The sequence below is a fragment of the Chelonia mydas genome, chromosome 3, assembly GCF_015237465.2.
Source record: "Chelonia mydas isolate rCheMyd1 chromosome 3, rCheMyd1.pri.v2, whole genome shotgun sequence".
NCBI lineage: Eukaryota > Metazoa > Chordata > Testudines > Cheloniidae > Chelonia > Chelonia mydas.
Window position 1 is genome coordinate 6,211,921 of NC_057851.1, and position 14,676 is coordinate 6,226,596.

The 14,676-nt window shown below is 44.5% G+C and overlaps 1 protein-coding gene across 1 annotated transcript in view; it reads right to left on the reverse strand.

Annotated features, from left to right (window-relative positions):
- Positions 1 to 614: 614 nt before the first annotated feature.
- The window catches only part of PNOC (prepronociceptin), a 45,990-nt gene continuing 31,928 nt past the window's right edge, over positions 615 to 14,676 (reverse strand). The window contains exon 3 of the mRNA XM_007066918.3: positions 615 to 5,360. Within this exon, the coding sequence (XP_007066980.2) occupies positions 4,794 to 5,360 (567 nt within the window). The 3' untranslated portion in view covers positions 615 to 4,793. The remainder of the gene's footprint in view (positions 5,361 to 14,676) is intronic.

The window sequence follows — 14,676 nt, forward strand, 5'->3', positions numbered from 1 at the left end:
ACTTGGCCCTGTCTCTCCTTGTGGGTGTGAGACTAGTGGGAGGCAATGCTCATTGCCTTACCATCCTCTGTAAGGATCCAGAGGCAGGATCAGAATGGGGTCCACAAGTCGGTTCCTTCCCTATCTCCTCCCCAGAAGCGAGACCAAAGTGGGAAGGAACTGACCCATGGCCCTGGTCTCTTCTTCCTTCCATACCTAAGGGAAGCCTGCTTTCCTCCATGCAGGCATGGCAACTCTCAATGTTTGTCATGAGTCCAGCAGTACTTTTCCTAATGCCCCCGCACCTGGAGTCACGTGATGATGTGAGAATCTCAGCCTTCATTGTAAAAAAACCCAACAAACTTCTACCCTTGTGGCAGTAGAGAAAAGCTTCAAAACCTGAACCCAAATGCACTCTAAAGACTCTGAGGCCAATAACCCAAATGCTTTATTTTATTAAAAATTTTCATGGTTTTTAAACTAATCTCATAATTATGTTGAGGTCTGATTGGTGATTTTTGAACAGTTTGGGGTTGGTTATATTGCCCTGTGGGACCCTAGCAGTGGAGGTGGTATTATGTGGACGTTTGTGGGTGGGGTGCTCAGGAAGCCAGACCCAGTGATTGTGTCGATCACAATGATACAGTAGAAATAGTAAACTAATTTATTAATCATTTTTTGCTATGTACAAGTTTAATGGAGAAATATTTGTATGAAACAATTAAAAAGAACTGGTTCTTTTTACAAACAGTAACGGCAGTGACGCAGGTAAGACCCAGGCTTGTTGTTTATTGGTCATGCTTTCGTCTGCGAGTTAGGCAGAATAGGACAGAGCGGCAGGCCCGGCTCCATTTGTCGTCCTGGGAGTTACAAAAATACACCCTCTAAAGTGACAGCACTGAGACAGCAGCTAGGACAAGATACATGCCATGGGAAAGAGACATAATGAAAACACAGACACCGCTGTATCGCTGAGCAAAGAAGTCAACCCCGGAGTGATTATAAAATCTCAAGGAATGCTGACCAGGAAACCTTGTTTTCCTGCTGCTTCCTGTACCAGCCTTTAACTGACAGGCTGGTGCTGACTCTGACAACCCTTGTATACCTTACTGGAATTGAACTGTAAATGGATACCTGTGTTCATGGCAGTAAACAGTTCAACTCTTAACTGGGATGGAAAGAGAAGTACTTGGTAACTAAAGAAGGGGACTAAGAGTTGGGACATCTGGGTTCTGTTCCCAGCACTCCTCTGGGCTCACTGGATTACCTTGGTCAAGTCATGTGACTTCTCTGTGCCTCGGTTTCCCTATCTGTAAAATGAGCTATAACAATCCAAGAGTGATGTGAGGCTTAATGCTATCAAAATTTAAGTGTTTTGTGGCCCCTGGGGGAAGATGGTAGAGAAGTGTGAGGCATTTAAAATAATTACAGTAGGATCAAATTCTGATGCCCTTATTCATACAAAATAGCAATTTACTCCATATGTGGGTCCACTCATGCAGTAAGGCATTATTTAACATCAGTAAGGGAAGCAGAATACAGTCCTTAGGTTTCATTTACGCTCTTATATTTCTGTAGTTTCTAATAGCAATATTGATCTCCTAGTCAGACATTTCCTGGCAATTAACGACCAGCTGGGTAAAGGACTCAGGGAGGTGGGGGGGCATTGGTCAACATTCTCATCGCATCTCCGTCAGTACCTGGCCCAAGCCAGGGAAGCTAGTGATCCAACCAGCGGACCAAATTCGGTGATGAATCCTGGTCATGTGCAACTTGAGCCATGTGCATATGCGAAGAAGGAGGAGGAGGACTCAGGACCTCACCTGCCAATACTCAGATAGGGAGATGACAGCACTTTGTATTGCAATAGCACTTGTTCTCTAATGAACTCAGTGCACTCTCCAGAGTAGTAAGGGGGCAAATATGATCATTACCCCCATTATACAGAGGGGTAAACTGAGGCACAAAGAGGGGAAGCGATTGCCTGTGGTCTCACAGTGAGTCAGTCGTGGAGCTGAAAATAGAACCAGCATGTATTAGAGATACAGAGGACATAACAGGAGTATCATTTTAAATATCCTTACATAGTATCACCACTTGGAATGGCCTATTGCTTTTTACAGGGGGATGAAAAAAAATTTCTGTTGAAATTCCAGACCCACAGATCTAGTTTGGTATTTTCAGTGACCAATCAGATGTTAACTCTTTTGTAAAATCTGTTTCCTCCACCAGTTGTACTACCCATAGTCCTTTGCTCCAGTAAATTCACAATCCAGTTGCAGATGGATGCACCCTTCTTTACATCCTGTCTTTAACTGTTATTGTTCTGTTAAACTGTAATGTTAAACAGCTTTCATGCCCCACCATAGAGGTGGCTGCATTGTGGTAGTTGGTAAAGTGATTCCTGAATAAGAGTCTGAAGTGCTTTGGGATCCACCAGAATGAGTTGGATGCTATATAGATGTATATGAGATATTTTAATCCAAAGGATTTTTCTAAGGACAAACTGAAGCAATGTTCTCACGAATGAGTCTGTATTTACACACAGTGAAGAGGCCATTAAGCTTCTTTAATTTTTTTTTAAAAAGGCAATGAATTTGGTGCTGGATGAGCAGTCCTGAAAACTGTAGTCCTCTTTAACCACAGAGCACGTGCAGTACAGGCAATGGTAATGCCCACTGTCTTTGATCAGATATTACCCACTCCCAAAGTGCCTTGATTCTGTCCTGGAGGGACACTTCTAGTGGTAGAGCTCATTTCCCATGGCCCAGTCAGCCCTGAGTCTCTGCTGAGGCTGCCAGCTAGTGGCTTTCCTGTTCAGGTGTGTATGTGAGCTCTCATTTGTTTCATGAGAGCTGAGTATTTTGGAATCTCTAATCGTGTACAGTTCTCTCCCTCTGTCCTACCATGGCTCTTTCACCTCCAACTCTGAAGAGGCCGCCTTTTTACTTTGAAACCCTGCACTGTAACCGTGCAGCTGTCATGTATATATGCCCTAACTCTCCTCCAGGCGGTGCAGGTACATAATCAATCCTCTGATCCCAGAATAATCCTCCTAGCCCACATAACTGATTCTGGTGTCAGAGTTCTTTTTCCTCCCCAGCTGTGAGCATGGGGGTTCATCTTGTAAGTGACACTGCAGTGTCTGGATAAAGTCAAAGAGTAAGGATGGTTGCCAGCTTCACTGAGGAAGGACGGCAGTGGGCAGGAGCGAGGTGAACTCATGCAGAGAGGAAAGGTTTTCTCTGGCTTGGGGGGGCTGTGGTTACAACACAGATAAAAATTGTAGTAACCGTGTCCCTGTCACTAAACCCTTAATCAGTCCAAGGTGTTAACCTGGTGTGGGGACACAAATAGGTCCCATCTACACTACAGATTTATCCATGTTGAAACTGGGCTATGTGATGACCATGTTCTAACCCTGTCCTCTGCCAAGGTTACAGTTGGAGTGTACCTGGAGCCTTCTGATGTGGGTTAAGTCTCAGAAGAGAGCTCAAAGAATGAATGGGCATTGGGAATCAACTCTCCTCTCTGCCCCCAGGGCAGGGCTCAGGCATGGTGGTGGGGCAGTGTGTACTGAAGCTTCTGTAACCACTGGGAAATTTATATTACAGGTCCCTGTTTGTGCCTGGGCTTAGACAATGAGTCTATCACAGCCAGAGCTACAGAGCCTGTCTCTTTAGCTCAAGCTGTAGCAGCTCAAGCTTTCACGCTCAGGAGGTTCCCGATTCAGTTCGTGGTGTGGCGGCCATCAGACTTGCACTTCTGCTGGCCCATGGCATACTTGTTTTGTAGTTGATTAGCCTCCAGGGATGTTAATCCAGCACATTTAACCCAAAGAAAATGCATTTAAAATAAACAAACAAAGTCCCCATGTGGAGCAGGGAGAGCAGCATGGGTGTTAGGTTTGGAAGGGCTACATTTTTAAAAGCAAAAGCCCAGACTGAAGAAGGAAAGAGTGACATTACTGATTTTAACAACTCCATCTTGTTGGGCTAGAAATTGTATCCCCCAGGGCACGCTGGTCCCAGGTAGAGAGGGATGGCCATGGGATTTCCCTTCGCTGCTCTGGAGGGGGATTACCTTGGTGGTAATGGGTGCCAGCACAGCCCCTGGAAGTCACAGGCCTCATAGGTTTGTGGATTCTGTAGTTAGTGGAGCTTTGAGTTACTCATGTGGCCCTGTGAGACTTAGGGTACATCTACGCTACAATTAAAAACCGGCTGCTGGCCTGTGCCTGCTGACTCACGCTCAGGGGGCTCAGGCTAATGGGCAGTTTAATTGCAGTGTAGGCATTCAACTCAGGGTTTAGGACCCTGCAAAGTGGGAGGGTCCCAGAGCTCAAGCTGCTGCCCGAGCCCATGCAATTAAAAAGCTCCTTAGCCCAAGTCAGCTGGCACAGGCCAGCCACGAGTGTCTAATTGCAGTGTAGACGTATCCTAAGGGACCAAAACACTTGGAAATCCATTTTGAATGTGAAAAGAGAAACCTGACTGATTCTCTCTCTCTCCCCTCACAAGTAAATTCCCATTCTAGTAAACCTAGAATGTAAGCTCAGGGCAGGGACAGTTGTCTTGTATTTGCAGTCAAAAATGCCATGAAAATGTAGAAGAATTAATAAATACATTGGATGATTCAGAAACCACCACCACAAGGCTTTCCCCCCTTGATTCTGAGCAGCAATGAATCCGGTTGTGTCTGGTGAACCATTCCTAACACAGGCTCTTTGGGATCAGGGAAGGGGTTGACTTCTTTGGCCATAGCAGACTTAAACCGATTCACTATGTGTCAGTGATGTGAAACAGAGTTTCCAGTTAGATCTCGTTCTGTTCATTCAGGTCATTGGTTAAGCTATCGTACTCGCTGGAGCGCGGTGACATGCCCAGGTACTGCTTCAAGAACTCGCTAAATCTCTTCTGGTTGTTCCACTTCCGGGCTGACTTCCTGACCCCGATGAAGCCCCCGTACCGCTTCTGCACCCCCTGCACGGTGGGCTCCAGCACCTGCCTGTAACTGTACTTTCCTTTGAGGAAGCCACCAAGCCGCTTGGAAATATCCTTGGGCTGCTCTTGGAAGTCACCCAGCGGGGTCTCACTCCCATTGCTGACACCCTTGTCCACCTCCCGCTGGTGGATCAGGCTGCTCACCTTGGAAACTCTCTTCTCACCTTCCACTTTGCTAAGATCCACCACTTTGGTGAGGTCATTGAAGTGCTTCCGGCTGCCTCTGAACAGGCCATTGTCTTCCATCTCTAATGGCTGGTAGGAATCTTCTTCCAGGCTGTCAGTGCTCACCTGTATGGATGACTTCCCAGCCACTTTGGTGCAAAGCTCCCAGGTAGTACTCGAAAAGGCCTTCCCTTCGCACTCCATGATGCAGACCTGCAGAGAGGAACAAAACAAGGAGGCTTTCAATCGGCCATGCAACCTTTTCTCCAGCAAGTGGAAGTAACCTCCTGCAGGACAGTAGTACAAGGTCTGTGCTCTGCTTCAAGCCCTACTTAAGCCCTCAGTGACAATTGCTCACCAAGGTGAGCTTGTGTAACCTCCTGGGTGTGGTGTTCTGTCCCAGCTAGTGGCACTGAGACCACTTAGAGAAAGAGAGAGAGATTAATGAGTCTGCTCTACAGCCTTAGCTAACAGCATATGGCTTTTAGCTCATGCAGTAGAGGCTCATGCATTTAGCAGAGGTCCCAGGTTCGATCCCGCCCACCGGGACTGGGGTTTGTTAGTGTTACAAGTTAGGGCTCATCTGGGATTTCAACTGGGAAGTCTCTGAAGCTTGGGACGCGCTTCCTCAGCTAGGGGAAGTGTAACCCACACACCTGCTGGGTGTGGTGTTCTGTTCCATCTAGTGGTACTGAGACCACTTAGAAAAAGAGAGCGAGATTAATGATTCTGCTCTACAGCCTTAGCTAACAGCCATATGGCTTTTAGCTCATTCAGTAGAAGCTCATGCATTTAGCTTCAGAGGTCCCAGGTGTGATCCCACCCGCCGACAACCAGGGTCTGTTGGTGTTACACTTGGGTTTCCCAAGCTGGCTGTTTGTTAGCCAACAAGTAATAGCTGTAGACCATTGTATAGATCTGGCAAAGACCTCAGAGTCTTTCCAGGATTCTGCCTAAACTGCTAGGGAACCAGTAATGCCAAGATGTTTGAAAAGGGCTGCACAGAATAAGGATTAACTGAAGCAAGTAATTATGCTAATTCCCAGGCCTGCAGGCAGAGCTAATTTTGGTATGCATGGAGTTCTGCACAGCAGAGGAATGGCATGACTTTGCTTTTCTAGCTGGGATGCCCATGACATAGTGTTGCTTTTTTGACCTAGGCAACTAGTTACATTTTGGGGCCACAATAGGGTGACCAGATATCCGAATTTTATAGGGACAGTACCGATATTTGGGAGTTTGTCTTATGTAGGCACCTATTATCCCCCAGCCCCTGTCTTTCACACTTGCTATCTAGTCACCCTAGGTAATGGGGATGTTCTAGCTGGAAGTAGAAATTGATGGAATCTGGTATTTAGCTTTGATACAATCTTGTTTATTTACAAGGAGTGAACAAGGACCTGCTTCCGCAAACGCAGTAGGAACCACGAACAAAAGCAGCTGCACGCTCTCTAGCCTTTTCCAGGGTCACACTGTGTTCACTGACTACTGCTGGGCTTTCTTGCCTCCCCCACCGCCTCTCTTTGTTCTGTCTCTCAATTTCTGTATGTTCTGCCTACACATGAACACCCCCCCTACAACCAATACTCAGCAAAACCCTTCCACCCACTCAGTCAAAGAGCTCCTGGGTGGGCTCTCTTAGGCCTTAGTTAAGGGGCCACACCCGAAACGCTTCACAGCTATTTTAAGTGAAGGGTGAATTCGCACATCAGTTTCAATGAGGTTTTTATTTCACCCATCACAAGGTTTAATCCAGTTCATAACAGCAGCATTTAAAATACAGAGTGTGTGCGTTAAATGCACCCTTCTGCTGGAGGACATTTTGAAACAAATCTTTTGTTTCAGCCTCGTGGCAAAATACATTCCCATCAGCCACAGCTGTATAAGGTTGTGCAGAGCCCCCCCTGCTGAGGGGGCTAGATCCCATTCATGCTCATCCCAACTGTCCGATTACAGCAGCCTGTAAAATGCCTGCAACTATGTAATGTTGAGGTTGTAATACTGCACAACAGCCCCTCTGATCTGCAGAATGGTATTTAATTAGCTTTTTGTAAGTGACTAAAAGATCTATGGGGAAAGCAGTTGTGCTCACAATGGGGCTATCTAGCCAGCCCTGTAATCCTGTCACTGAAGCATGTTTGGAAATTGTATAGTTAACACCCTTCCACGTTTTTCCTTCCTTTCTCTGCTTTGGCTGCTTGGCAGCACTGAACTGTCTGTGCAGAGGATTCACAGACAATATTCAAACCTGATGTTGGAATTATCATACTGCACCCATCGTAATAGTACCTGGGTAATAGTATCTGGGCACCTTTTACAGCCCAGCAGGCATCCCTTTAGACACTGTAGACACAAAGCTAGATTTTCTTCTCGGTTGTGCTGGTACAAAGCCAGAGTAACTCCACTGACTTGCATCGGGTGAACTAGTCTACCCAAAATCAGAACTAACTAGCCTGAAATGATCCTTTTTTGAGCTTTGGAACTGCTCCCTCTCCCTTAGCTTTCATTTGTTTAAAAACCTTCTGGTCTCTGGTTCTGGCATCCCCACTATGAAATACACATGTGGGATGCTGTTCTCACCATATGTCTGACTTAACATTACTGGTTATCTTTATAATAACAAGTCTGACCCTGAGAGGCTTCCACCCCAAATATAGGAGAGTTGAGAGATTCCAATAGGTCAAGTAAGTATCTGAACTTATGGGTTCTCAGACACTGTCTCACTGTGTGATCTTGGGCAAGTCACTTTGCCATATGTCTGTTTGCTCATCCATCAGCTTGGAATGATAATACTTGCCTATCCGGGGGCAGCTAATGCTTGTAAAGTACTATAGATTCCCCTGAGTTGAAAAGAGCCACAGAAATGCAATGCCTTCTAGAAGTGCGCAATGTATTAATTATCCAAACTGATCTTCAAGACTGTTCACTTCACCCCCATTTCGCAAGGACTTATCTGTGCATCCTCAGTCTGACTACTGGGGAAGCAGACAGCAACTGCTTCAAAAAACAATATCCACTCATTGGTGAAAATGATTCACGTTTCCCTTTGAAGTTTGTGCTTCTGTTCCACTCTCCCTCTGCTTATTACCGCTCTGTCCTTAATCCAGGCATCATCCGCATGCTTCCTCCTTTTATCAGACCTAGTTCTCCCCAGGCTAGGATGCAGATCAAACAATGGGCCATGTGGCCACAGCTTTTGCTGTTAGTCATGGTTAGTAAGCCTCATGTTGATGACTAAACCAGCCAACGGGGAAAACTGGTTCAGGGAGAAATACTATTTTTTTGTTATCTTCAGAAAGAAACCAATTTGGTCCTCACCAAAGTTGTTTGTATGATGCAGGCTGGGCCCGAATGACACACTGGTTGCAGCAACAGATCGATCAAACTAAACGATGTGTAAAAAGAAAAGGAGTACTTGTGGCACCTTAGAGACTAGCAAATTTATTTGAGCGTAAGCTTTCGTGAGCTACAGCTCACTTCATCGGATGCATTCAGTGGAAAATACAGTGGGGAGATTTATATACACAGAGAACATGAAACAATGGGTGTTACCATACACACTGTAAGGAGAGTGATTACTTAAGATGAGCTATTACCAGCAGGAGAGCGGGGGGGAAGGGAACGCCACTAGCCATCACCTTCAGCCCCCAACTAAAACCTCTCCAACGCATCATCAAGGATCTACAACCTATCCTGAAGGATGACCCATCACTCTCACAGATCTTGGGAGACAGGCCAGTCCTTGCTTACAGACAGCCCCTCAACCTGAAGCAAATACCAGCAACCACACAGCAGAACCACTAACCCAGGAACCTATCCTTGCAACAAAGCCCATTGCCAACTGTGTCCATATATCTATTCAGGGGACACCATCGTAGGGCCTAATCGCATCAGCCACACTATCAGAGGCTCGTTCACCTGCACATCTACCAATGTGATATATGCCATCATGTGCCAGCAATGCCCCTCTGCCATGTACATTGGTCAAACTGGACAGTCTCTACGTAAAAGAATAAATGGACACAAATCAGATGTCAAGAATTATAACATTCATAAACCAGTTGGAGAACACTTCAATCTCTTTGGTTACTCGATTACATACCGAAAAGTGGCAATTCTTCAACAAAAAAACTTCAAAAACAGACTCCAATGAGTGACTGCTGAATTGGAATTTAATTTGCAAACTGGATACAATTAACTTAGGCTTGAATAGAGACTGGGAGTGGATGGGTCATTACACAAAGTAAAACTATTTCCCCATGTTTATTCCCCCTCCCCCCCCCCACTGTTCCTCAGACGTTCTTGTCAACTGCTGGAAATGGCCCACCTTGATTATCACTACAAAAGGTTTTCTTTCCCCCCGCCCCCCCCCCCCTGCTCTCCTGCTGGTATTAGCTCATCTTAAGTGATCACTCTCCTTACAGTGTGTATGGTAACACCCATTGTTTCATGTTCTCTGTGTATATAAATCTCCCCACTGTATTTTCCACTGAATGCATCCGATGAAGTGAGCTGTAGCTCACGAAAGCTTATGCTCAAATAAATTGGTTAGTCTTTAAGGTGCCACAAGTACTCCTTTTCTTTTTGCGAATACAGACTAACATGGCTGCTACTCTGAAACCTAAACAATGTGTGTAGACCCTGCTAGTTTGGGGGCTCCAGAGATGTAGCTCGCACAGGGAACAGGGCCGCACAGAGACTATCTACCTGGGTTGGGGAGTGGACATACCAGAAGTGTGATTGACAACCTGGGTTTCCCCTGCGAGGTACTGTCCGAGGGACTGCATGACCAGAGCAAGAGAGACCCAGAAGAGAAGGGGGGTGGGGTGATTGTTAACCTCCACCGCCACATGGAGAGGGAGCCGTTTTCTGACTGTCCCAGTCAGAGGGCCTGAGTCTGCCTCAGAGCCCCAGAGAACCCATGGGCCACTCCCCACACTGGAAGCCAGGAGTCAGCTGGGCCTTGATTCGACTGGGACATCAACCAGCTGCATGCAGAAGCTGCCTGCAGCTCAGACAGTGATACCTATCTGCCCCTCAAACAGCTCTCTTGATCACGCTGCGGGTGGCCTTTGGGGAGAGGTGAGGTTCTCTCCTAATACAGCTGGGAATAATTAAGAAAGGGATAGATAATAGGATAGAAAATATCATGTTGCCTCTATATAAATCCATGGTATGCCCACATCTTGAATACTATGCGCAGATGTGGTCGCCCCATCTCAAAAAAGAAATATTGGAATTGGAAAAGGTTCAGAAAAGGGCAACAAAAATGATTAGGGGTATGGAACGGCTTCTGTATGAGGAGAGATTAATAAATCTGGGACTTTTCAGCTTGGAAAAGAGACTGCTAAGAGGAGATATGATTGAGGTCTATAAAATCATGACTGGTGTAGAAAAAGTAGATAAGGAAGTGTTGTTTACTACTTCTCATAACATAAGAACTAGGGGTCACCAAATGAAATTAATAGGCAGCAGGTTTTAAACAAATAAAAGGAAGTATTTCTTCACAGAACGCACAGTCAACCTGTGGAACTCCTTGCCAGAAGATGATGTGAAGGCCAAAACCATAACAGCGTTCACAAAAGAACTAGAAAAATTCATGGAAGATAGGTCCATCAATGGCTATTAGCCAGGATGGACAGGGATGATGTCCCTAGCCTCTGTTTGCCAAAAGCTGGGAATGAGCAACAGGGGATGGATCACTTGATGATTACCTGTTCTGTTCATTCTCTCTGGGGCACCTGGCACTGGCCACTATCAGAAGACAGCGTACTGGGCTAGATGGACCTTTGGTCTGACTCAGTATGGCCGTTCTTATGTTCTTATATTCTGGTATCGTGGTGGGTTTTTACTAGGTGTTGTAAAATTGCTTGCAGCTTTTAGTCACCATCCCTAGCCTCGTCTCCTGTCCCTTTCTCCTCCCTTAATGATCCCCTTTCCTGTTCCAGGGTGTAAACTGTTGTTATTTTTGATGTGGTTTAGATTTGCTATGTTAGTTTTATCTAAGAGGTCATGGGGTATTAGCCCTGTGTATGCCTGCCTTTAGGTGGGGGCACCTGTCACCTGGACCCAGAGCCCGTGGGTCCTAAGGGGAAGGGAGAGGGTCTGAGAGTAACCAAAGGGGGTGGAATCAGGGACTACACCACCTTTACAGATTGGGACCCTCTAGGAGGGAACTACCCTTAGAAACCATAGGTGTAGTTTGACTTCTATATTTGTGGGGGGGAGGGGGGAGCAGCTGCAGTCAGGCCAGTGGGGCTGCGTTTGCGGGTCGGGGGGGGGGGGGAATTCTGTGCCTGCCAGTGCCCTGCCAAACCACACCCATGTTAGAAACCAGTAGGTTTATTAATTGTGTAGCTCATGGGCCTGTCTTACCGAAGTCCAGGGGTGTCTGGACCTGGAGTCTTGGTTGTGACCATCTTTTTGTATATCTAATAATGAGGAGAACACCTTACATTAAAACAGAGGGCTCTAGGAGTATGGAATGCTATTCTCAGCACTCCTGGTAAGATCTATCCTGAGTTGTGAATGCTCTCTTCAGAGGTAAGTATAGACCAGTTGGTGAACTGTATGCCACTTTCATTGTAACTCCTATGTGGTGGTATGGTTTTACTCTGGTCCATGTGGCATTTCTATAGCATCTTGCTTCTGGGGAACCCAAAGTGCTTTACAAACACAGTAAAGGCTCACCCTTGTTATATTGGCATTATGAAAAGGGGGCAGCCTGTCCATACAGTAGTTAGTTGCAGCCAGCTTCTGTTATAAAATCCTATTTTTAACACCCTACAGCTTTGGTTCAGAAAATTCCTTTAAACTAAAAAGTGCCACATTTAGTCTGAAACAACGGAGGACTGTTTCTGCAAAGTTTGAAGAAAATCAGTCTAAGTGACTGACTGGTCAATAAATACCTAGATTTGAAGAAAAATGGTCTAACATTCGTTTGTCTCCCTCTAGTGCAGACTGGTTATCACTATCCCTTCAAACTTTTTATAGTCACCTCTCCTTGCAAGCCCAGGCACTAGCTGTGTTTGAAGAAATTAGATCATTAATAAGTTTGCTTGCTTACAGTGTTTTTGTGAGGGATAGTTTGGGGCTCAGTCCTCTGGCAAAAAAATGCCCTTGACATGAATGTCAACAGACTTCATTGGTAGTAGGATTTGGAACCAATAGAACCAAATAGAACCAAATATTTGGAACCAAATAGAATACCATTTATTTAAATATTTGATGTTTTCTACATTTTCAAATATATTGATTTCAATTACAACACAGAATACAAAGTATACAGTACTCACTTTATGTTTATTTTTATCACAAATTTTTGTTCTGTAAAAACAAAATAAATAGTATTTTTCAATTCACCTCATACAAGTACTGTAATGCAATTTTTTTATCATGAAAGTTGAACTTACAAATGTAGAATTATGTACAAAAAATAGCTGCATTCAAAAATAAAACAATGTAAAAATTTAACGCCTACAAGTCCACTCAGTGCTACTTCTTATTCAGCCAGTCACTCAGACAAACAAGTGCAGGAGATAATGCTGCCCGCTTCTTGCTTACAATGTCACCTGGAAGTGAGAACAGATATTTGCATGGCACTGTTGTAGCCGGCATTGCAAGATATTTATGTGCCAGATGCACTAAAGATTCGTATGTTAGGTTGGATATTAGGAAAAACTTTTTCACTAGGAGGGTGGTGAAACACTGGAATGCGTTACCTAGGGAGGTGGTGGAATCGCCTTCCATAGAAGTTTTTAAGGTCAGGCTTGACAAAGCCCTGGCTGGGATGATTGAGTTGGGGATTGGTCCTGCTTTGAGCAGGGGCTTGGACTAGATGACCTCCTGAGGTCTCTTCCAACCTGATATTCTAAGGTTCTATAAAAAGAAAAGGAGTACTTGTGGCACCTTAGAGAAGTACTCCTTTTCTTTTTGCGAATACAGACTAACACGGCTGCTACTCTGAAATCTAAGATTCTTCATCTTCAACCACCATTTCAGAGGATATGCGTCCATGCTGATGACAGGTTCTGCTCAATAATGATCCAAAGCAGTGCAGACCGATGCATGTTCATTTTCATCATCTGAGTCAGATGCCACCAGTAGAAAGTTGATTTTCTTTTTTGATGGCTCGGGTTCTGTAGTTTCTGCATTGGAGTGTTGCTCTTTTAACACTTCTGAAAGCATGCTCCACACCTCGTTCCTCTCAGATTTTGGAAGGTACTTCAGATTCTTAAACCTTAGAGTGCTATAGCTATCTTTAGAAATCTCACATTGGTACCTTCTTTGCGTTTTGTCAAATATGCTGTGAAAGTGTTCTTAAAACGAACAACATGTGCTGGGTCATCATCTGAGACTGCTATAACATGAAATATATGGCAGAATGCAGGTAAAACAGCAGGAGACATACTACTCTCACCTAAGGAGTTCAGCAAAATGTAATTAACGCATTATTGTTTTAACGAGTGTCATCAGCATGGAAGCATGTCCTCTGGAACAATGACTGAAGCATGAAGAGGCATATGAATCTTTAGCACATCTGGCACATAAATATCTTGCGATGCCAGCTACAACAGTGCCATGTGAACGCCTGTTCTCTCTTTCAGGTGACATTGTAAATAAGAAGCTGGCAGCATTATCTCCCGTAAACATAAACAAACTTGTTTGTCTTAGCAATTGGCTGAATAAGAAGTAGGACTGAGTGGACTTGTAGGCTCTGCAGGTTTACATTGTTTTGTTTTTGCAGTTATGTAACAAAAAATATTGATATTTGTAAGTTGCACTTTCACGATAAAAAGATTGCATTATGGTACCTATATGAAGTGAATTGAAAAATACTATTTCTTTTGTTTATCATTTTTACAGTGCAAATAATAATATAAAGTGAGCACTGTACACTTTGTATTCTGTGTTGTAATTGAAATCAATATAATTGAAAATGTAGAAAAACATCAAAAAATAGTTAATAAATTTCAATTACTATTCTATTGTTTACTAGCACAATTAAAACTGCGATTAATCACAATTAATTTAAAATAATTTAGAAGAAGAATTAAGTCTTCTTTTCCTTTTTTTTTTTGAAATGTTTGGGAAGTGTTTAACATTTGTACCTTCTCTCTACTCACTGAAATCACATTGCACCACACTTTGCACTGTGGTAGATTCAAACACACTGGCTCAAGCTAGAGTACCTTATCCAGTTAGAGCTACAGAGGAATTTTAGGCACAATGGGAAGTTAGTCAAGACATTAGGGTTGATACCCCCGGCTTTAGTGGCCTTTGTTCTGTAGCTCATCCATAAGACAGCACTGCTAGTACTTAGTGCCGCTTGTCCTCACGCATTAACATAGCACTGACTCAAAAGAAAGAGCATCGTCATTTCCACGTCCTACAGCAGTGAGATTTCCTTTGGAGGTCTCCTAGCCAGCCCCTCTTAGTTTATACTGTCTGGCCAAATGTTATGGCCACAGGAAGTTGTCCCACCGGAGCCTAGGACTGCAGCCTTTCCCTGTCTTTTGCTTTAAACCCG